The 25,681-nt window shown below is 39.8% G+C and overlaps 1 protein-coding gene across 1 annotated transcript in view; it reads right to left on the bottom strand.

Moving 5' to 3' along the window:
* Positions 1-25,681, bottom strand: part of LOC145992324 (uncharacterized) — a 603,163-nt gene that overhangs the window by 11,483 nt on the left and 565,999 nt on the right. Inside the window, exon 12 of the mRNA XM_083128705.1 lies at positions 24,360-24,504. Coding sequence (XP_082984831.1) covers positions 24,360-24,504 — 145 coding nt within the window. The remainder of the gene's footprint in view (positions 1-24,359; positions 24,505-25,681) is intronic.

Raw genomic sequence — 25,681 nt, 5'->3', positions numbered from 1 at the left:
GAGTAGCACATCTCTCACGATAATTCAGTAACTTGTGAGGTTATGAATTTGGTAATAGTAGGCAAAATAATTCTTAGTTTCCTTATTTCACTTCTTCAATAGACATTTCTTAAGATCCGAAAGCGTCATAATACTTATTATGTTCCAGTTTAGTGTACTTAATTTCAGAGTCCCATATACAACCTTGGTGACAATGAAGTTCGACCAGAAAGGAATACGTGATTAAATGCACAGAGGCATAGGTGGTGGAATGGGTGACCCGCAGAAGTGACGCATGTGTGTAAGAGGAGGCATGTGAGCAGGTAAGAATCGTGATCCCAGCATGTTGCACCCAAGGTCACGTAAAGAACGAAAACGGGGAACAATACGCGTGACATTGAACTTCGACCAGGCACCAGACCCATACGGAAAATTCCAGATAGTGGCACATTCGACGGAAGCATGACGTCACGGACACGATAAGGGAGTCCGCCGTATATAAGCGTGTGCTGTGCACCGAGGAACCGCAGTGCATCATCACCATGGCCAGGGGCAAACATATTGACAACACCGTGAGAAGAGTGTTGGAGTTGCAACGGGATGGACTCAGTGAACGGAAAATAGGGTGCCAACTGAACTTACCCAAGTCAACCGTCCACTGCACCATCAATCACCACCAAAATACGGGTACTACAGAGCCAGGTAAGGCCCCCGATCGAAAACGCCTGCTGAGCGTGCGTGACCTATGGATATTTAGGCGCTATATCCAGACCAACAATCATGTTTCTGTGGCCGAATTACGACTGTGGACTCGAGAACGCTTTCACATTGAAGTGTCAACCAGAACCATTCGCCGTTACCTACAGCGATGCGGTTACCGAGTGTACAAGGCGAAACGTAAACCCTTCCTTTCCATGTTGAACAAAGGCAATCGACTACGGTGGGCACGAATGTACCGGGGATGGACATTTCGGCAGTGGAACAGGGTTTTGTGGACGGACGAATCCATTTTCAATGTTGTGTACGGGAAAATACGGAAAACAGTCATTTGTCGGAAGGAGGAACAGAATGAAGCAAAATGTTATGCACGTCGGGTACAGAAACCTGCATCAGTGATGGTATGGGGATGCATGACGGCATCTGGGGTTGGGCCACTAGACGTCTGTGAGGGCATTGTGAATGCACACGCCTATACACGCATACTGTAGCGGCATCTTCCCACAGTGCGAAGGCACCTGTTCCACAGGCGGCGTCTCATCTTGCAACACGACAATGCCATGCCTCATACAGCGTGGCTGACAAGAGAATGGTTGACTCGCCATCAAGTGCGAACTCTGCCATGGCCACCATCGAGTCCCGACCTCTCGCCCATTGAGAATGTGTGGCGTGTTCTTAAGCGACGTGTGCAACAGAGGGGACCCATGACAGTGGCTGCTCTTATCGCCTGCCTGCAGGAGGAATGGCACCGCATCGATGTGGAATACCTTGAACGACTCGTCCGCAGCATGCCCCGATGCATTGCCACAGTTATTCGCCGACGGGGCAGCGTCACACCATGGTAAACAGGATCTCCTCTAACAGTGGTCAAACTTCAATGTCACGTGTAGATGGACGAAAATGTTTTATTTTGTGTGGACACCATACATTGCTGCGTTGCAGCGGAAATTTATGTTTTCCTTTGTTCCATGTAGCCTGCTGAATAAAATATGTTCAGCATATGCATGTGTTCTCCTTCTTTCACAACACAGTCCTATATTTGTGACTGGTCGAACTTCATTGTCACTAAGGTTGTATATCCACATATAAAAATACACATGATTTCATTAAGCATTTCTTTATGATACGTTGCTGCTCATTAAATGTTGGCAAAACTTATACGTTGCTGTTCAATAGGAGGTATTGGACTATAATCTGAATTAACGAAACTTACAACAGCATTGGCTTCTGTTCGATTAGATATTAAGCACATGGGCACCCGCAGAGGGGGTGGAGACATCTGGAAAGACTTCACGCAATTCAAATTTTGAAATTGTATCGTGAAAACATTAACGAGGGGTGCTGTGAAAGACAGCAGATTAAGTGTATATGCAAATTATCCTAGTGGTGGGGATGCTTGAGAGATATCATATCTCCCAATTCTTATTTACGTCTGTTTCATTTATATTTTCATCGTCATTTAAATCCTGCAAAATATTGAATCTATTTGCCAGTTTAATTTGGTAATCTTTCTTAATTCTATCATCAGCAAAGTTTCCTGTATTAAATTTTAGAGCTTTTAGATTTTGTTGGTTATGATTTATAACCCGAGAGTCTTTCTCTTAATTTAGCAATTACTAAATAATGGTCACTGGCACAGTCAGCAACTCTATGTGAACGAACGTCAATTATATTAGTATGCCTTCTTTTATCAATGAGAATATGATCTATCTAAACTGGGGAACAGCACCTTTCCTCCACTTTAAAGTACTGCCCCCCCCCCCAGAAAAAATCTTGGGGGTGGCCTTGATTAAGTAAATAACGTGCAATTATAAGTATGCATTGTATATTGGTAAAAAAGAAGATCTGCATGCGAGGTTTAAATGAATGGAATTGGAAAGTAAATACAACCTACTAAATAGCATTCTGCGGAGCTCTTTGCAAACATCTATACGATTATTAAGATTAATACTGATCAATGACTTTTAATTTTTCTAGCAAACCAACTAATTTCGTCCCCTCTCTTCCCTCTCATAAAACCATAAATCGCACCCTGGGTAGATGATCAATTTCAGTTGATGGAGATTAATTGGACACCTACGGAAAACTGCCAGTGTCTTTGGCTACAGCTGCAATTAGACGTATAAAAACATGGCTAAGGTCAACCAACCATGACAAGACAAATTTTCTTCCATATCACTGTTAAACATAGAAAGGGAAATTGTAGTTGACCGACAATGTTTTTCAAAATTTATACAGATGAGCAAAAACAGTGAAGTTTTAGATTTAGATAAAAGAAATACGTAATTGGTGTAATATCTTAAAGTTTTCTTCACAAATGTAGTCGCAAGTGGTTCTCAGTTGTAGTAAAATTAGGAAAATGCGAAGTTTCGTTGTATAGAAATTAAGGATATTCAAATTTGTACCATTCCATTAGCTATGTAGATTGACGTTTTAAATGCCTTGCAGTATTATAATTTGCTCAGTACCATAAACACAGGATTACCGATTAATACTATCACATATTAAAATTATACCTTCCTTATTCCAAAGAAGAAATGTGTTCTTTAATAAATTTATAACAATCTATAATAGCGTATTTATTCCTTTTAACGATTCCATTTCTTTTGGATAATTATGTGGAGATCACCTGTCTCCCAAGGAGAATGCCTGTGATGATTTTTGTAATGGATAAAGGCATGAATAAAGTTAGCCCCAGCTAGCCCCCCCACCCAAGTGGATGGGCAAAACTAAGTGTACGGTGTACGATGTCCGACAACTATCGGACAACGCCACCCACTCCCATCCCCTCCATGTGTATACAGTTCTGTCCTCTTACTACTCTCATATGGACAAGAAAAGAGGATAATTCAATGTATTTTCCACGTAATATTTGGAGTCTTAACACATTTTTCTGCCAATCTGGAAATTTCTCTCTCTCCTTCCTCCTGCCATCAGTGGTTTCTGGCACTGTAGTTGTGTTGTGCTAAAAGGGGCCTAAAAGTTGAGGCCGAAACTTAGCAACAAGATTTCTTGTTCCTGAGCAGTTCCATTACGATAAAAAAAAAAAAAAAAAAAATCCAGACAAAATTCCCTGACATTTCCGACTTTTTTTGACACCTCAAATTCCCTTACTTTTCCCAGTTTTCCAGGTCTGTCGCCACCCTGAAGACTCTTCAATCGTGAAGATTTTTTCGTCCGTCAAAAGGATCCACCTGTGGCCACCATTTGCGTAACGCTGAAGGAGTCTTTTCATTTTCTGCTGGTAGGGTGACCAGACACATACATGCAAACAAGAGGACAGTGCATGGCGAAAAAAGAGGACAAAGCCCCAAAAAAGAGGACACCGCAAAAAAAATCCCACAACGTTTTAAATTATAACTCTTAATCCTAGTTTACCCGATGAAGGTGAGGGGCGGAGGGGCTGTTAGGCCCCAAAATGCACCGGAGTTGACCAGAACGGCATTCTGGTTTCATGAATAGCTGGAACCTTTATCGTTCCATTTCATCACTATCATAATTGGAGATAAAAAAACAGACAAAAGCATGATAACGAAAGTAAAGCGTTCCGTTTGAGCAAATTTCCATTTTGAACCCAGGCTGTGCCAGACAAAATTTTTTTGAATGGGTCTGGCATGAGAAATGTTTTTAAACCCTGTGTTCGGGATGGGAAAAAATGAAATTTCTGGATGGAAAATGTTCAAAATTGAGTTATCGTTTCCTTTTCTGAAAAAAAAAAAAAAAAAATTCCGAGAAGTTTCAGACACTTCCAATGCAGAAAACATCAAGTATTTATCACTTTTTAAAATGCCCATTTGGAATCCTGACTGTTCGGGATCCCGAAGATCGGGATGGGATATTTTTTTTTTCATTTAACCTATTTCCAAAACTAAATTAATATATTATGTAGTTTAGGTTGGGACAAGAAGTATAATTTTATTGCCGTGAGCATTTCTGGCAGGGTTTCATCAACAGGGGAAAGTGACTGACTACTTTACACTCTGCCTCATATTCGTTTCTCCCATCCTTAAAACCTTAACATTTTCTTGCTTTCATTGTTGAACTTACACTTTTTTATTTCATAAAAGTAAATATTACGGCCGAGTCTGCTGCCACACGCGTGTCAGCAGTAAGACAATGCATCAAATTTGCTCCTGCCACGTAATTCGTCTGCTAAGAGGATGTTACAAATCTTAAGAACACATGAAGACGAGAAAATGCAAGTTTATAACTAGTGGGAATGAATGTACAGGTAATTTAGAACTAATTTTTATAGAAAGCATTTAGCGATATTATTTTAATGCTAACAGAACCTAACCTAACCCTGAGAACATTTAGGTTTATTATTAGAAGAATGCTAAGGGACATAAACCTGACTGACGTTGAACAAAATCTTAAAACATTCTTGTGTAAGTAATCGCTAAAACTTCACAGTATGTGTTACAGACGTAATTGTATACATAGCATGATGAAATCACGATAAAATAAAGACCGAGTCTGCTGCCACATGCATGTCTCTCTTGAGGTTACAGCAGAAAAAGAACATGGCAGCAGTCACTACCAAATATTACTCAATAATTAAAATTCTCATTACGTGTTTCTGTATCGCGTACATATGACTCGTAATGGAAATGCAGAGACTGTAAGATAGTATACTCTCTTATAATACTGAATGACATGTTTGGATAAAGTGATGGTAGATCAGCTCCCAGATGTTCAGTGAGCATTGCTCGAAAATTTAACGTGCTCCAAGCGATATGTTTTAGATGTAAAATAACAAATGATGATCCTTATGCATGGATACATTCTCTGTGCAGCACATTTGCTATGTTCGATGCTATACTCTTTCCAAACAAGGAGGACATTTACGGATTTCTCAAAAATCAGTCCAGATGCCGGACAGACACCTAAAAAGGAGGACATGTCCGGATTAAAGAGGACGTCTGGTCACCTTACCTCTGGGCCTTAAGCTGTGGAGTGAGGAAGTGACCAGTACTTCGCCGATAAGCACGAAGTCCTAGGTCACTTAGGAGCACACGCGACATCAGCATTCTCGAAATGTTCAGCTCTCAAGCCATCACTACTTGTTTCCTGAAAGGATTTCGTCAAATCTGCCCCGCCACTGCTTTCTCAAGCTTCTGGCTCCTCACGCTGTGAGGTCTACCTTTCCTGGGGCGGTCCTCAATTGTCCCTGTGTCACGGTATCTGTTGATGGTTCGATGCACAAACATCCTGCTGATATTCAGCTTTTTCAGGGAGTTGAAAATGTCCGATGGTGATTTGCCAACTTTGTACAGTGCGATTACTGCCACACGGTTCTCGTATACACCCGACTCGCAGTGAAATTCACCTTTCCACTACCACAGCCAAACACACAATGATAGCGGTTGTAGTTTGATCCAACCTTGCCAACCAGTGTTGCCATCCCTGTCTAAACTTTATAACAGAATTTATGATATGACTAGGTACGTGGGGGATTCGAGTTCTATTTCCAGGATGCGTGATCTAAGGTCAGATTTTTTTCGATGTTGTCCCTGCACAAGGCAGCTCTGTGGTTCACTTAGCATCTAACAAAATACATTAACTGGGGACATCCCTGGGAGTAAAGACAGCAGGAACATGGTGCTGATCGCATTATGCCCACACAGTGGGCAATACTGTGATGTGTGGAGCACTTCACTATGAGCCTCCATGGCTTTTTGCAATGTACTAAGAAAAGACTTAAACAGCCGATCAAAATGTCAGACCGAGTTTATAAGGAGGATGCACTAACCAACCACTCCAGCTCTCTCCCATTTACAAGCTCTTCTGGGTTCACTAGATACGTTGGTATGTTTTGTGCAACCACATGTTGCAACTTTACATTTGAATAGGCCTATTGGTATGTTTTTCCACATAAACTATAAAGAGAGGTACATATTATTACATAACATGAATTATATTAAATTAAATGTCCATGAAAATGTTTGTATAATTTGTGTATGATTATTTTGGGAATATAAGCACCTGCTTTCAAATCCTCAACAAGCAAAAACTGACTTGGGAAGACTGCCACGATTTAATTCCAGATGATACAGTGCTGAAAACTGTGAACAACTTCCTTCAAGTTATCTGCAGCAATAGCAGTATTTGAAAATTAAGCAGGAGCAAAGAATGTGTAGTAAAATGTATCGATCGAAAGTTGTTTAAATATCTGTAACTATTCATCACAATTAAGTAAATACACCAATTACTTATAACATCAATGTACTGATGATGTTACTTTTTCGTATATGAGTTTTGCTATACTGCCCTACTTTGTTGTCACATCGTGCAGATTTCGACTTTGAATTTTTCAAGAGTGGGCAGTTTTCTCCATTCAAGGGTGTACTTAGGAATGCTGTCTGATACCATGATTGATTGACTGATTTAGTTTATTTTACATCGCTTTTTTACTACTTGTGGCTAATCGCAAAGATAAGGATGAATGATCATATGATGAAACTGATGAAGGGACACTTACAAAGAACACCAATACCCAGGACAAGATTCAAAACTGGGACTCCTGACATCATAGCACGATGTGCTTACCCCTCTGGCACGGAGGTTGGTGTCTGAAGCTAAGAAATTGTACTTCATGCAAATAATACTTAGAATTAAAATATTCCAGACAAAATATGATGGTGTGCTCTTGTAACACAATTAAAAGAGAATTTACAGTATACACAAAAATGTAATTCTATAGAATCTTTATGTGATGGGGAAAATGACCCAACATTTTTTGTTATAAATTAGCTAAATTCATCAAAGCAACAAAATCTTTGCAGGCCAGTGTTATTTTTTATTGATATTTAAGATATTTAGAATATGAACAGGCATCGAGGTAAGTCCAAAACATCGTAGGAAAAAACAAGTGAAATTCAGGGAAGAAATTAATACATTTTTCATACGGTCATGAAGACTTCTGGGTTGTAACGATTCCATTTACAGCTAATGGGGTTGTTTCAACTCAAAATTGACTGTACAGAAGTAGTAAAGAATATGCAGAATGAAATTCTTTGCTGGAGTCTTCAAACTGACTGCAGTTGTATTTGACCTCCTCGTGTCCATCACCTCCATGATGGAAACCGTTATGGAAACCTTTAGGACACCCTTGATGTCGTGGTGCTGACCTTTGCCTTGACTATGCCCCACACATAATAATCAAGGGAATTGCAGTCAGGGATGAACAGGGGCAACAAGTTGATGGACCTAGGGTGGTGGAGGTTAGATAAAAGCCACGCCTGCATCTTTTCTGCCACCTTATTCTCTGCCCACCACCCTGATAAATTATCATTTCCTTCAATTCGACCATGACTTCTCTAGCAATAAGACTGCTTATTGGTTGTAAACTTGCATCTTCTTGTTAGTCAAACTTTGCAATGATTCTTATGGTGGTTTTCCGGCATGAAGCAATTTCAGTATTGCCAACCTCATGCCACACGACAACGCTGATTGGTACAAATATGTACCAACCAGGCATAGGTAAAATACCTGATGGCACAGATCTGTACCAGCAGGGTTCAAGTGGGATCCTAAACCACTGAGCAACATACTTCCAATGGAGATCAAACCAGATTTGTAAACAAAATATACTGTAATAAAAGTTTATTAAAACACTAAAATAACACACAAACAGCACAATGAAAAACACTTAGGAGTTCTTCCAAGCTTTCAACTCCTTCACGGAGTAATCTTCAGGTCTGGTCGAGGAAAGACGGATTGGATGCAGTTGTCGTTACACAGGCGTTACTTGATGTGTCCGCCGGTAGATGTCGTTGCGGAATTGCAGTGTTGGTAAGTCTTTGTATGTTTGGATTATTGGTTGGCGGAGATGGATTTTTGAGTTTTACTGTGTTGTACCAAGAAGAATAAAGATTTCCACATAAATTGTCATTGAGATTATTTGTCATTTTGATTATGTGTACCACTTCCTTAACATCCCGTTCTGTTTTTCCTTTCGCCTGTGCAATGAATGAAACGCAATCCTGTGAAAGTTGGTGGTTGGTTTCTATAATGTGTTTGAATAAACCGGAAGAACTGCGTATGTCCAAGGGCTTTGGGTACTGCTTGCCAAAAAAAGAATCGAACCACTCATCAGAGAGGATTTCCTGCAAGCCCTGAAAATATGCCTCAACAATGAATTCTTCACTTTTGAAAAGAAAATTTTCCACCAAGCAGAAGGGTTAGCCATGGGAAACCCACTTTCCCCGTGGCTAGCAAATTTAGTTCTTGAAGTCTATGAAGAGGACATCCGGTCAAAACAACCATTCCCACACATCATTTCACACCGATACGTAGATGACTTCCTCATTATATATCAAGATGAGGAAATGTTCGAAGATTATGTCAACAGCTGGAACCGGGTATGTGACTCCATTCAAGTTAACACAGAGAAAGAAAAGAACGGGACCTTCAATTTCCTCGACATCAACATATTCAGAGAAAACAATAGTTTTGCAACTAAATCTACCGCAAACTCACAGCAAGATCCCGATTCATACATAAACATTCCAACCACCCACCAGGTCAAAAAGACAACATCTGGAACAACTTTGTCAGAAGAGCCGTACACTTAAGTTCCAACAACCAACTGCTACAAGAAGAATTGGACATTATAAGAAAACAGGCCTCCCTTAACCTTTTGAGACCCAAGGCCTTTTTCACATGTAAGCCTCTCTGTCCCGAGCCGATTTTGAGCAAAATGCAGAGTTTCAATTAAATGAGTGTAGATCGGAGACTAATTGCCCTAGAGAGATGAGTGATATACCGTTGTACGCGGAATGAACCAGAGATTCAGACTATATGAAATGTATGCAAATTCGGCGTACATGTGGCGGGGGGGGAGGGGGCTAACTCTCAAAATTCCAAAACTTCGGAAAAAAAAATTTGGTTCCCCACCCTCCCCCCAAGCAAAAATACATGACAGTGTCGACATGCACATGGAAATGATCGCCGACATGTAAGGAACACAAAAATATTTGCATTATTATCATATGACCAATGTAACTTGAGTTGTACCCCCAAAAGGAATGGTCACTGATTCAAGCTTCAAAATGCAGCGGTACCTTGAAATGACTATAGCTCAGAAACTAAATGCCCTAGAGATATGAAAGATATACCGTTGTACGCAGAATGAATCACAGATTTAGACGATATATAATTTATGCACGTTCGGCATATATATGGAGGGGGAAAGGGGGAAATCCCCTGAAAATACTTTTTTCTTAAAAATGGGGTTTCGGCCCCCGCCCCCCCTGAAAAAAAAGATATGAAAAGTTCAAAATGCACATAGAAATTATCGCTGCCAAACAGAAAAATATTTGCATCATTGTCGTATGACCAATGTAACTTGAGTTGTACACCAAAAGGAATGGTCAAGCTTCAAAATGCAGCGGTACCTTGAAATGACTATAGCTAAGAAACTAAATGCCCTAGAGATATGAAAGATATACCGTTATACGCAGAATGAATCACAGATCTAGACGATATATAATTTATGCACATTCGGCGCATATATGGAGGGGGAAAGGGGGGGAAATCAAGTGAAAATATTCTTTTTTCTTAAAAAATGAGGTTTAGCCCCGCCGAAAAAAGGATATGAAAAGTTCAAAATGCACATAGAAATTATCGCTGGCATGTAAGAAACAGAAAAATATTTGCATCATTGTCGTATGACCAATGTAACTTGTGTTGTACCCCCAAAAGGAATGTCCACTGATTCAAGCTTCAAAATGCAGCGGTACCTTGAAATGACTATAGCTCAGAAACTAAATGCCCTAGAGATATGAAAGATATACCGTTGTATGCAGAATGAATCATAGATTCAGACGATATATAATTTATGCACATTCGGCGTACATATGGAGGGGGAAAGGGGGAAAATCCCCTCAAAAATACTTTTCTTAAAAAATGGTGTCCCCCCCCCCCCCGAAAAAAGGTCAAAATGCACAAAATGCAAAATGTATTCAAATTTGGCGTATATATGGAGGGGGAAGGGAGAAAACCCCCAAAAATTATTTTAAAAAATTGTCACTTCACCCAAAAAATGTCCTCGTACTTGGGCACAAAACGACACCTACGGACAACATTCACGGACGAAAAGCTAGAACGCATTGAAAAATGAGCACCAATTCCTGCAACTGCTTGAAATTCTATTTTTAGACAATGCAGGGTAACCCCTGTCGCAACTTGTGGACACTTGTGCTAAAAACACAAAGGTTTCCTTCAGCGCGCTTCAAAATTCCATTCTTACAACGCAGATTCAGCAACCAGTCTTCCCCATCCCCCCACCACCCACCCCCTCATGGAAAACTTTCATTTTGACATCCGATACTGATAAACAAGCTTCCTTCGAAAGCAGTTCACAGGCGGGAGTGAAAAGCATTGCTTTAGAACAACAAAGCCGGTGTTCCTTTGTCGGCAAAAAATTGACCTTGAAAAGAGAAACAAAAGAGAAGTCCCTTTTCCCTTTTTCCCCCTCCATTTTCATGAAGACAAAAAAAAATGCAGAAAAACATTTCTGTTAAATACATGTGTTAGGAACAATATATAAAAAAAATTCGAAATTCTAGCTAAAAATAGAAAAGTTATAATGTAAAAACTACGACCTTGACACAGCATCTCGATCGTGATGCTTGGGAGAGTGAGGGTTACATTTGGGTATCTCGATTGAGATGCTTGGGACACAAAAGGTTAATGGCTACAGCCCCAGTGTAATAGACCAGAACCTGATAAAAGTGAAAGAAAGGAAAAAAAAACAGAAAAAAGCCAAAAACCACTTTCCTACAACAAAGAAGAGGAACTCGGATGCATCCTGGAAAAACGAAATTACAGAATAGCATATAAACCCGGCAAATCCATAGGACAAAACTTAGCAGGCTTCAAAACTTACGACAAAGACCCCTTAACAAACTCTGGCATCTTCAGCATCAAATGTGAATGCAACCGAAAATACATAGGACAATGCAAAAGCCCCATCAAAGATCGTTTCGCCGAATACATAGGATCCATATGCAGGAAAGAAAGTTCTTACGGCTTATCCAAACACATTATAAAAACCAACCACGAACTTCCACAGGATTGAGTTTCCTTCATTGCACAGCCGAAAGGAAAAATAGAACGGGATGTTAAGGAAGGGGTACACATGATCAAAAACACAAATAATCTCAATGACAATTTATGTGGAAATCTTTACTCTTCTTGGTAGAACACAGTAAAACTCAAAAATCCATCTCCCCCAACCAACAATCCAAACATACAAAGACTTACCAACACAGCAAGACTGCAACGACACCTGCTGGCAGACATATCAAGTAACGACTGTGTAACGACAACCGCGTCCACTCCGTCTTTCCTCGACCAGCCCTGATGACGACTCTGTGAAGGAGTTGAAAGCTTGAAAGGACTCTTAAGTGTTTTTCATTGTGCTGTTTGTGTGTTATTTTAGTGTTTTAACAAATATGTTGCCGGCACATAATGTAAGAAGTTTTCTACAGTCATATTGTAATAAAATTGTAAGTATCAAGTTTATCCTCTCCCAAAATATTCTCTACTTCTTATCAACTCGTAAGTACTCAAAGCACATGCTGCCTTAATATCAGCTAAGACGATGCTTAAGTTCATATGCTTCCTGACAGAAGTCAATTTTAAAGTGAAGAAAATAAAGAAATAACCTGGTAGTAGACTGGGGTAATACATTTATGTTAGCATGTATCCCAATAAAATCAATTACATTACTCTAAAAAAGAATGTTCATTTGCTGCAAACATCTGAGAATTGATTTTCAACAATATATACCAACGTAGAAATTTTCAGGGAAAAATGCAGGTTAGACCAGGACTCGAACACGGGTCTCTGATATACCGTGCCATTGCTAACCACTGAGCTACTGAACCAGCCTGGCCTCGCATGATTTTTGGCCATCTCTGTTTTACATGTGGGAATCTTCTCTGCCAGTGCTACCGCAACAGGATCTGTTGCCTTTGAAATACAGAAGACTTTGACGTTGCCTGGTTCCTCCTAGCGTAGAGATGTTAATTATTGAAGATCAGGCACACACAGGAAATGTACTACGTAGAAATTTTAAGCGAAAAATGCATTAACATCTCTATGCTGGGAGGACCCAGGCAATGTCGAAGTCTACTGTTTTCAAAGGCAACAGATCCCGTTGCGGTAGCACTGGCAGAGACGATTCCACACAGGTAAAACAGCGACAGCGAGAAATCAGGCGAGGCCAGGCCGGCTCAATAGCTCAGTGGTTAGAGAAATCGTACGGTGTGCCAGAAAACTAAGTTTAAGTCCTGCTCGAGCCTGCATTTTTCGCTGAAAATTTCTACATAGTACATCTCCTGTGTGTGCCTAATCTTCAATAATAACACCAATTCTTAACAATTTGTGTGATCATTTGTTGGTGTTTGACTAGTCGTAAAACAGTTGCTTTGTGAGGTACAGCAGAAGCAGGCAATTTTTCTTGGAAACCTCTTGCACATGAGTGTAAGGATGAGTAGTAAAATACTCTTCAGCAATGCACACGCACTGCTCCAAAGAATACGCCATGCTGAATCAATTAAAAAAACAGGCATAGTAGCGTCAAAAGTGAGCGAAGAGAATTCAGTGTAACCAGAGGCAGACTAGGATTTCCAATTTCAGCACAAAATCTTGGTTTATGATTTTTCACATAAATGTATAGTCAATAGTTAGGCACATGTGGCGTGCGTCTGTTGACAATATTTCGACCTGCCAGCATTGCCATATATGTCCCAAAAATTGCATTTTTTCACTCAACCCATAAAACTGCCAATAAAAATCCACCAAATGTTACACATGACCAATATTGGTCGCAAAGGACACATTGACATGGCATCAGTCATCAGACATCTAATTATGACACTTTGATAATTTCTTACGTATTTTTCTCATTCAAAAGTGCATTTCTGGAAAAAATTTTAACGCTGCCTTCCGCCAGTTATTAATTTATCTAAATTTTCTGTATGGAGAAAACTGATAATTTTAAGCATTGAAAAATATCTCAATGGATGAGACTTTATAATGCAGAAAACCCGGTGTAAATATCTCTTTTGGTTTTCATGATATACATTTTCAAAGCTTTGGTTGCGCAACTTTTGAAACACTCTGTATAATAAGCTGAGCATCATTGTATTCAAAACATCGCTAAATCATTCGAGAAAACAGGAAATGGGTGTTGTGGACAAAGAGCAAGAAATTATTACTGACTGTCTGGAATGTTCACAACGTTGATTTTAAAAAAATCATTTGTTAACTTATGCTGTACTGCAATTTGAACTTGGAATCATCAAAATTTCGTACATATTACAGAATAAGATCACAGTCGAAAGGCTGAAATTTTTAGTCGCCATGGCGACCTGGCGACCGGGATTTTTCGAGCCCTGGTTATGAGCATTATTGCACTACCAAACTATAATTCACTTTCCAGAGGAATATCGCAAACATAAAATCGGTACAAAAACAACAACAGACTGCTCTGCACTCTCTAAATAGACAGTAAAACACATGTCACCACACATTAAAAAATGATCAAATAAACATTTGTGGGTGTGTTTAAACAGAACTCAAAAAAAATTCTGTACCCTGGTGATTGTTTTAAACAAATTCATTATAAAATTGTAATTATATTTGGTGCAAATGTTTACTATACTTCAGTAATAATCAGTAAGTATCTAAAACTTGTATACACAAATTGAAACTTTCTGGCTGAAATTAAGCTCAAATCAGAGTCTTTTCAAAAATTCTGAAAAATTCCAGTACATTTCATAAACCAAAAATCATAATAGATAATGGTTCAAACTGATTGGTTTGGCATGAAATGAGCCAGAGTCCTGTTAAGTTAATGTTATTCTCAATTTGTAAACAAGTAGACTTTTTCCTTTACTTCCAATGTAACACTTTCTGTATGGTTTGCATTAAGTTTATACTTACTATTTAAAATCATCAATTACTGTGAGTACAATTTATTCATATTAATGTATTATACAAGGTACCAAATAATGACTAATAATATAGTATGTAACATTGTTATTCGTACACATAGAATTTCCGAGGAAAAAATTTCATATCTACTAGTAAATATAATCATTTTCATATGTAGCTGGAAATTAATATTAATGAAGGTTTCACAAACAAATGTCAATAAAAATGTATGTTCAAAGTATATAAACAGAGCATATAATTTGTATGAAAAGAGAAAAACGTGCTATTTCATGCAACATTGTTATTCGTACAGGCAAGAGTTTCAATCTTCCTCGCATAAAGCGCCACCGCTATTCGGGCAATTTCTTGCAGTTTGTAACTTCGTAACAAGTTTGAACATGCAGGCGCACTCCCCGTCAAGCGGAATGCTGGTCTAGGTATTGTTGTAGGCCTATCGTCTATATATCAGCGTGTTCGAAATGGGCAAGGTGAAGGAACTTAGTTCCGATCTCAAGTATGTTATTATAAATTTGGCCCTTAGAGGTTATTCGTTAAGAAAAATTGGACAAACAGTCAATAAATCACACTCCACAGTTCAATAAATAGTAAACAAATTTAGAGAGGAAGGTTCAACACAGAATATGGTGAGAAAACCAAAAGAAAGATGGTTGAATAAACATAATGAATGCTTTATTTTAAAAAGAGTGTGAGAAAACCCCCGACTAAGTGCTACTCAGTTACGACCGTTAGTAGAAAATGTTGCTGGCAAGATGATGTCTGATCAAACTGTCCGACGTGCCTTGTGGAAGCATGGATATCATGGCAGAATACCAGGAAAGAGGCGGTATGTAAATAAGGTGCATCAGAGGAATACAAGGGTTGTTCACTTTATATCCAACCATTTTCGATTCGGTGCTGCCACCTGGCGTATCATGCTGGAACTATGGATCTGCTGGCGGGAGCAGTGTTGTGTCTGACCTTGTAGGTGCGTGAGTGTTGGTAGTGAATGTTATAAAATGGTGCCGAAAATCAACCGGTATTGGGACGGTTACATAATAACCCTTTCCATGCTAAGTATTCGTACGTACGCATTGTGAAACAGTGTCGGGAGAATGGGTTAACACTCGGGGTGACTACTGCAAAAGCTATTGTGGCCCGTTACACACAACAGGCTCTCCTTGCCAAACATTCACCCACGAAAACCACCAGGAGAAGGGCTGCAAGCAAAGTGTCACCCGTAGTGCTAAGGGGGATCTGGCGATTGGCAAGGGGCTCTGCAACTTTGTTCGTCAGTGCAGGGAAAGTTTCCCTCGTTAATTTAATGTTTGTGACGGGATTTGGATATGAGGGTAAGTTGATGATACGCAAGGTGGACAAAAACGTGAAGGTGAATGCCCGATACTTCCAAGACACCTATTTATCGAAGAGACATCCCACAATTGTGTGGAATGGACGTGAACCAGGTGATGATCCATATGGACAAGGCTTCGAGTTATACTGCCGGAACATCACTACGTTTTTATCAGGAAATGGCAGAGGAATTAGGAAATCATGTCATTCCATTTGAAGACATTCCTGTGAAAAGCCCAGACAGCAGTCCAATGGATTTTTTGCTCATTTGGACTGTTGAAACGACATCTTCAACATCGCGCACACTGGATGGTCTATGGAAAGCTTGCAGGGAGGAGAGGGACAGAATTCCCATGTCTGTCCTGCGCCGGAGCTTGCTGCAAAAGAAACTGCCGGGCAATAGTCCACAATGATGGCGGACAGCACGATGCAAGGATAGCGAGAGCTCCCATATCTTTCCTTCCACTAGGCTGGTACATTTAACGATCAAAGTCCATCTTCCATATAATCAAGTACCAGCATTGTCAGTGTTCACGACAAGCCTCTTAGTGGTGACGTAAACATCATATGAATATACTTTTTACGGCATTTTTACCATGACAAAGCCGAAGCCCTCGTTGAATGTGGTGTCGAACCGTGTGGAAAGCGTGGAGGAGCGACTTCGGGAGTTTGAGAACCGCCTGCGGGACATCGCCGGACAGCAGACACCCCTTGGTAGCGCCGACACCGGAGTCCAGCCGGCGTTGCAAGATCTGAGCGCGGCCTTCCTGGATTTCAAAAAGGAGGCCGCAGAAACGCTGAAATCCGTAAAGTTGGACATCGAGGCTCTCAAGAGATCTTCGAACGAGAACGCCCGGAAGATCGACGATCTGGAGATGTACTCCAGGAGAAACTGTCTCCTGCTGCACGGCATTCCGGAAACGACCGGAGAGAACACGGACGAGCTCGTTCTTCAAGTGATCCGGAAGAACCTGAATATGCAGGACATCAGCATCGATGACATTGAACGTTCCCACCGCATCGGTCCCCAGAGGAGAACAGTGGCGGACGCAGTGAAGTCCGGGAAGAGGCCCATCATCTTCCGCCTCTGCAGTTACCGTACGAGAGATTCTATATGGAAGAGAAAGAAAGCTCTGAAGGGATCAAGATTCCTTCTGACAGAATCCCTGACGGCCGCTCGACATCAGGTGCTGCAGAGGGCTAAGGACCAACACGGCCCCAGGAACGTCTGGACCCAGGATGGAAGGATCATTATACTTCGTAGCAACGGGCATAAGATCTCGGTCACGACGATGGAGGACTTGCAAAAAATCGAGTGAACGTGGAGGGGAAAGGACACCCTGAGACATGGACATAAAAAAGCTCAGCGTCCATTTTAAAACTGTGCTGTACATACATTGTGCAAGTTTCTTTCCTACATATATTTGTTATTCTTTTTTGTGTTTCCGTGTTAGTGTATATGTTTATCTGCGTGTGTGTGTGCTTAAGTGTGTTGCAAAGGGTTTTCAGTGTTCTGCAAACATCATCTCTTCTGCCGCCTTGGTAAGTAGACTTATAATTCCTTACATAGCATGCCTTTCCGGATCATCCAATAAATTGAAATTCAACTCTCTGCGATGGCTGGAACCGGTAATTTGGTCACTGTAAATTTGGCAACGCCCCCATCCAGCCCATTTGCGGAACTCGGAGACTTGTCCCTCTCCCCAGGAAGTGTGACCGACCCCTCCCCACCCCCTTCACGGCAGACGATTGTAAACTTTTTTCCCAAACCCAGGTCAACTTTCACCGCCGGCAACCTCAATGTAGCGCACATAAATGCCCAGAGCACCCTCAAACATTTCCTCGAGATCCAAAATATATTTTCCACGCTCGAACATATCGATGCTCTTTTAATCTCCGAAACGTGGCTGCAAGAGTCCCTCTCGAGCGATCTGGTGCATGTGGCGGGATTTAAACTCTTTAGGAGAGACAGGATCGGAAAAAGGGGCGGGGGAGTAGCAATATATCTAAGGGAAGACATTAACGCAAAAGTAATAGGACAATCTCACGGAGAATATAACTATTCTTCCGAATTCCTCATTCTCGAAGTCACCGTAAGACAACAAAAGGTTCTTTTGTCCGTAGTGTACCGACCTCCTTGCACTTCCCTCGTCAACTTCGAAAATGAAATCGGGAATTTCTTGCCCAACTATGAACATTCGATAATTTTGGGGGACTTTAATATCGATCTCTGCTGCACAAAGAAAGAAGTCACGTCGTTCCGGGACACGGTGTCTGCTCTGAACCTTTCCATCTGTCTTCTCGACCCAACTCACCACACTCCAACCTCTGAATCGTGGATCGACTTAATTCTTGTTTCCAGCCCATCACGCGTAGTAAGTCACGGACAAACCCCAGTACCCGGAATCTCTTACCATGACATGATATTTTTATCTTATGAGCTGCGCGTTCCCAAGTACAAAGCCAAACTTGTATGTTACAGAGACATTAAAAACATAAACGATGGACAATTATCTGCCGACGCCGCCCTTCTCCCATGGCACGTAATCAGCACGTTGCCCACTCTCGACCAACAGGTGAATCTCCTTAACACTTTCATTCTCCAGTTGTACGACAAGCACGCCCCGGTGAAAAAGAAACGCGTCTCTCGCCCCCCTTGTCCGTGGTTGACGGACGACCTGCGGCAGCTCATGGCAGCCAGGGATCGAGCCTACGGCAAACATCGGAGGGACGTAAAGCGCGGCCAGTCGGCAAGTGGCAGTTTCGAAAGTTTCAGAATATTACGAAATCGTTGTAACCAAGAGGTCAGGAAAGCAAAGCGTCGATTCGCGAACGATCTTCTGAATTATGAGAAAAAGTCGGATGTTATTTGGAAGAAACTGAAAACTTTAGGAATTGGTAAACAAAAAAGGAACGATCAATTAAACTTCTCCATAGAAACGTTGAACGAATATTTCAGCGAAGTTCAAACACTGGACAATAATGTAAGGGAAGAAACAATACGAACGATTTCGACCACCGTTCACAGAACCGCACCAAAATTTTTCTTCTCGCCCATTCGGCCAGAACACGTTCAGTCAGCTCTCAATAAAATAAAATCCACTGCTGTGGGAATAGACGAAATCTCTGTTCTAATGATTAAAAAAATTCTCCCATACGTTCTCATTCCTATAACAGGCATTTTTAATTTCTCCCTGTCCTTCGGCATATTCCCGTCGATTTGGAAACTGGCTAAGGTTCGCCCTCTGCCGAAAACAAACAAAGTTCTCAGCCTCAGCGACCACCGGCCGATAAGTATTCTTCCGGCTCTGTCCAAAGCTCTCGAACACGTTGTCAGTAACCAAACGCGTAATTTCTTATCACGAAACAATCTAATGAATCCCCTCCAATCGGGATTCCGGCGCAACCATAGCACCTGCACAGCGCTCATCAACGTGACAGACGACATAAGACACGCCATGGACATTAAAGAAGTAACTATTCTTGTACTTCTGGACTTTAGTAAAGCTTTTCAGACTATTGACCACGACATCCTGCTATCCAAGCTATCCTTCCTGTACAACTTCTCTGACCCAACCGTAGCTTGGTTCCGTTCGTATATTAATGAACGCCAACAATGCGTCTTCAACTCTGGTGAGAAATCGTCGTGGCGATCAATCAGCGCCGGTGTCCCCCAGGGAACCGTCCTCGGTCCACTCCTCTTCTCTCTGTACATTAACCATATTCCTGACGCACTCGAACACTGCAAATATCACATCTATGCAGATGATGTTCAGCTGTATTTGTCATTTCCTCCAAAGAATATTGAAAATTCAATTCGCGATATAAATTATGATCTGAACAAAATCAGTACTTGGTCAGCTAATCATGGGCTACAAATTAATCATTCTAAAACCCAAACTATTATTATAGGTTCACAAAAAATGCTTTCAGCATTTGAAATTTCTTCCCTCCCGCCCATAATGGTCTTAGGGAAAGCTATTAAATTAAGTAAAACAGCCAAAAATCTGGGCGTAATGTTTAATCAGCATCTCTCATGGTCAGATCACGTAAATTTAACTAGTAAAAGAGCCTTCGCTGCATTACACGCTCTTGTTCGGCTTAAACATTTTCTACCCGTTAGCATTAAAATCAAACTGGTGCAAGCACTTGTTTTTCCACACTTCGATTACTGCGATTCTGTCTATTCCGAATTACCAGATGATCTCGCTCAACGTCTTCAACGAGTACAAAACACCTGTGTCCGCTTTATTTTCGATCTGAAATATAGGGACCATTTATCCGTTTTCTTTACAAAGCTAAATTGGCTCAAATTAATTGATCGGCGAAAGGTACACAACCTCACCCTTCTCTATAGGGCAATCAGTTCAAAGGAACCGGCTTATCTCTCGAGCAGATTCTCAATGCTTTCCGAATCACACAGCCTTGACACCAGATCGCGAGGGAGAACTCAACTACTCATCCCCCTTCATAACTCAAATTTTTATTCAAAATCTTTCACCGTTTCTACTTCTCGTCTTTGGAACTCACTGCCCCTCGAAATCCGAAACTCATCTTCAGTATATGTCTTTAAGACGCAATTAAAACATTTTTTATTGGGCACAAATAGTTAGCACATTATATTTTAGTGATAAATTGCATACAGTTAAGCGCAGAACAACACTGAAAATCCTTATTCACCTTAATATTTCAAATCCCTGACTACTGTCATGAATATCTGATTGTGTGTGTGTGTGTATGTGTGTGTTTTGTTGTATGTTCGTGTGTATAGGTTAGGATTTTATTCCCATATGTATTTTTTTTCTTATCATTTTTTTCTGTAATTTTTTCTTTGTAATTTTATATTTCTCTTTTTATATTTTAAAATTTACCTTTCTATGTAATGGTTTAAATGTTGTTGTAAACATGGTTAAGTGGTAGAAAAGGCTACAAAGCCTTAACTTCGCCATGATAAACAAGACGCAATAAATAAATAAATAAATAAATGCTGGGGGTCCAATAGAACATGATCAGTGGTGGCGGCGCAGTATCTCTTAAGGTGAGTACCCATCAAAAATGGTCAGATATAAGGCGAACAACCTCTGTAGACTTTCATTCGCAAAAGATCACATCCACAAAGACCAGGAATTTTGGGATAGATATGGTCAGACGAGTCCAAGATTAATATATACAGGTCAGATGGGATAAATAGGATCTGGAGAAAATCAAATAAAGACAATGATCACATTAACACAGTTCCAACAGTTAAACACGGTGGTGGGTCATTAATGATTTGGGGCTGTATGTCGTCCAAAAGTGTTGGTACCATCCAGTTTTTTGATGGTATCATGGATGCATATGTCTAGTTGGACATATTGAAGAACAATGTAAAGCAGAGTGATCAAAAAATGGAAATGCCGTCTATCTACAGATTCCAACAAGAGAATGACAGTAAGCATAAGGCGTGAGTTAACATGAATTGGCTACTATGGAATGTGCCCAAACTACTACAAACACCAGCTCAAAGTCCAGACTTAAATCCCATTGAGCATTTATGGGCAATTTTGAAGAGGCGAGTCCATAAAGCAGGCGTCAAGTACAAACAAGAGTTGAAAACTGTTGGGCAAGCCGAGTGGAATAAAATAAGCTTTGAAACATGTCGGAAACTGGTTGATTCTATGAAGAACAGGTGTCAAGCAGTAATTAAAGCCAAAGGATACACATCAAAGTATTATAACTGTCAGTCAATTTGCTCTGAATATACTTTTTTCTTTTATATTATTAAATGTACGAATAGAAAAGTTGTACAAAAACTGGCATGTTTCTCTTTCAGTTTCATTTAATTTATTATTGTCATTGGTTATACAGAATTTGTTCCTAATGATATTAGTTATTGAATTGTAAAGAAACAATTTCAAAAGAGTGTATTTGCTTTCAGATACTAAGCATTTTCTTTGAAAATCCATGTGTAAGAATAAGAATGTTACATACTGTATGTGCCGTGGTATTCTGAAAATCAGAAAAGATGGCAATATTGAAATATATATTTTGATGAAATGATTACAAAACTATATACTATAATTTATTTTCAAGACATGAAAAATATTATCCGTATTGACTTACATCACTTATAAAATAACATTGTCTTTCCTGTTTACTATTGTTTAATAGGGGGGGGGGATTTGGTTGTGCATGGAACACCAAATGAGCAGCATGAGCATAGAAATCTATAGCTATGGCTCTGAATGTACATACATAACTAACATCTATGTATTCAACTATGGTTTGCATTCATATGGCCAGGTCGCCATGGCGACTGAAAATTTCAGCGTGGCAACTGTCATCTTATGCTGTAATATGTACGAAATTTTGATGATTCTAAGTTCAAATTGCATTACAGCGTAAGTTAGCAAATGATTTTTCTTTTTTAAATCAACGTTGTGAACATTCCAGAGAGTGAGTAATAATTTCTTACTCTTTGTCCCCCAACACCCGATTTCCTGTTTTCTCGAATGATTTAGCGATGTTTTGAATACCGTGATGATCAGCTTATTATACAGTGTGTTTCAAAAGTTGCACAACCCAAAACTTTGAAAATGTATATCATGAAAACTTTACACTGGGTTTTCTGCATTATAAAGTCTCATCCATTGAGATATTTTTCAATGCTTAAAATTATCAGTTTTCTCCATACAGAAAATTTAGATAAATTAATAACTGGCGGAAGGCAGCGTTAAAATTTTTCAAGAAATGCACTTTTCAATGAGAAAAATATGTAAAAAATTATTGAAGGGCCATAATTAGATGTCTGATGACTGATGCCATATCAATCTGTCATTTGCGACCAATATTGCTCATGTTCAACATTTGATGGATTTTTATTGGCGATTTTATGGGTTGAGTGAAAAGTGCCATTTTTGGGATATATATATGGCAATGCTGGCAGGTCGAAATATTGTCAACAGACGCACACCACATGTGCCTAAGTATTGGCTATACATTTATGTGAAAAATCATACACCAAGATTTTGTGCCGAAGTTGAACTATTGAGAGAATCCTAGTCTGCCTCTGGTTACACTGAATTCTCTTCGCTCACTTTTGACGCTATGCCTGTTGTTTTAATTGATTCAGCATGGCATATTCTTTGGAGCAGAGCATGTGCATTGCTGAAGAGTATTTTACTACTCATTCTTATACTCATGTGAAAGAGGTTTTCCAAAAAAAAATCCCCTGCTTCTGCTATCTCACAAAGCAACTGTTTTACGAGTAGTCAAACACTAATAAATGCTCCCACAAATTGTTAAGACTTGGTATTATTATTGAAGATTAGCACACACAGGAGATGTACTACGTAGAAATTTTCAGCGAAAAATGCAGGACTCAAGCATGGGTGTCTGGCATACCGTACGATTTCTATAACCACTGAGCTATTGAGCCGGCCTGGCTTCGCCTTTCTCGCTGTCGTTATTTTACCTGTGTGGAATCGTCTCTGCCAGTGATACCGCAACGGGATCTGTTGCCTTTGAAACACACTAGACTTCGACATTGCCTGGATCCTCCCAGCGTATTGATGTTAATACATTTTTCGCTGAAAATTTCTACGTAGTGCATTTCCTGTGTGTGCCTGATCTTCAATAAATTAACTTCTCTACGCTGGGAGGAACTACGCAATGTCGAAGTCTACTGTATTTCAAAGGCAACAAATCCCGTTGCGGTAGCACTGGCAGAGAAGATTCCACACAGGTAAAATAGCGACAGCGAAAAATCAGGCCGGCCCAGTAGCTCAGTAGTGTCGACCTCCGTGGCGGAGTGGTTAGCACAGCATGCTGCGATGACAGGGGTTCCGGGTTCGAGTCCCAGGTAAGCCATGGGTTTTTGTGTTTGTCCAAACGTGTAAAACTGAGAATACTGTAAAAATTGAAAAAGTGTAAAAGTTGGGGGGGAAAAAAAGTGGTTAGAGCAATGGCACGGTATATCAGAGACCCGTGTTTGAGTCCTGGTCGAACCTGTATTTTTCGCTGAAAATTTATACGTTGGTAAATATTGTTCAAAATCAATTCTCAGATGTTTTCAGCAAATTAACAATATTTTTTAAAATAATGTAATTAATTTTATTTGGATACATGCTAACATAAATTTATTAACCTAGTGACAGCATAGCGTACATGATTAGTTTAGTGCAGAAAAACTGGTGTAAATACATCTTACGGTTTTCATGATATACATTTTCAAAGTTTGGGTTGTGCGACTTTTGAAACACAGTGTAGTATGCACAATTGCTAGTAGGTAGTTTCCTGGCATCTGATTTCCAGAGCTGGTGCCTAGCTTTGAAGAAAATTTTTCGAGCACTGCATATATATAAGACCAAAAATATTAATGAAATTACCTGAGTGTGACAGTATTTAGCTTCCATGGCAATTTGTATGTTTTTCTTCTCTCTTGGGGACAAAAAGTGTGAATGGCATCTCCCACACGATCTATTCTGCTACCATTATAATGATGCACAGTTATATTCCATATGTTACATGGACCTGGAATAGAACAAAGAATTATATAAAAAAAACTATACTACACACAACAATATAATTATAAGGCTAAGTATTTTAATGAAATTATGCATAACAGAACCTGTCAAAATTTCACCTGTAATTACTAAACCCACGCTACATATGAGGAATAGTCCAAAAATAAGTTTCCCAGGTTGACCACCTATGGTAATTTTTATTCCAGAGGGAAGAGTCGTTGTACTTAATTTATAGGCGCAATACCCCATTGACGTTCAGACTCTGGCTGATGTATAGTGGCATTCATATTTCATTTTGACGAAAACACGAAACGTGAAATAACACATTGTAATGTTAATTTTTCATGTTTCTGAAAGGTGCGAGGTGCATTATCCTACCCTGTCTTGTCACGAAATGATGCGAAAGCAACTGCAAAATGTGAAATAGACTCTTAAACATGAAATTTAGAGTTCATTTACTGATGTGACACTTTCTGAAGTTTGAATTATGCTGTGAGTTATGCAACAGAAAATTGATTAATCCTGCTGTAAATATTTGAGGAGAAAAAATGGCCTTTATACAGAAATAAACTGAATAATCTGGTAACTACATAAATGTTCTATTAGAAGGAATATGTTTATTTTGCGTAATAAGTGCAGTTTTTAAATAAAGTTTATGATTATAGCCAAATTTTTAAAACCAAAATGTCATTTTAAATTGACTGTTTTTATACCAAAATTTTGCTATTTTATTTACCAAAAATATGTGTCTCTACTGATGTACTGTTAATGGAAAGTATGGTTTGGAGTATAATCACTGATATAGTGAAACCACACGCAAAAGAACCTGCACAAAACCATGACATCTGTACACCATACTCCCATGTGGAGGGGAGGGGCAGAGTGAAGCAGCATCATCATGGCACAAGTTCAATGGATGAAGGAGAAGGTGCACGAAGGCTTCTGGCCAAAGGTTCTTTTGCATGTGGTCGCTCTTTACCTTCTTGAGTCTGTTTCTCTCTCTCTCTCTCTCTCTCTCTCTCTCTCTCTCTCTCTCTCTCTCTTTCATCAGGGAAGGGTAGTTGAGCAAGATGCATAAAAATCATTATTCTTGGAACATTGTGGGAAGAAATGGATTTTGTGATTAAATGATTATGTCACCTGAAATTATGAATATTTTCTGGTCGAAAGTTAAGATGGAAAAC

Source organism: Lepisma saccharinum, chromosome 9 (assembly GCF_977018435.1).
Source record: "Lepisma saccharinum chromosome 9, izLepSacc3.1, whole genome shotgun sequence".
NCBI lineage: Eukaryota > Metazoa > Arthropoda > Insecta > Zygentoma > Lepismatidae > Lepisma > Lepisma saccharinum.
Note: the sequence above shows the minus strand (reverse complement) of the source record. Positions and strands in the feature narration are given on the sequence as shown.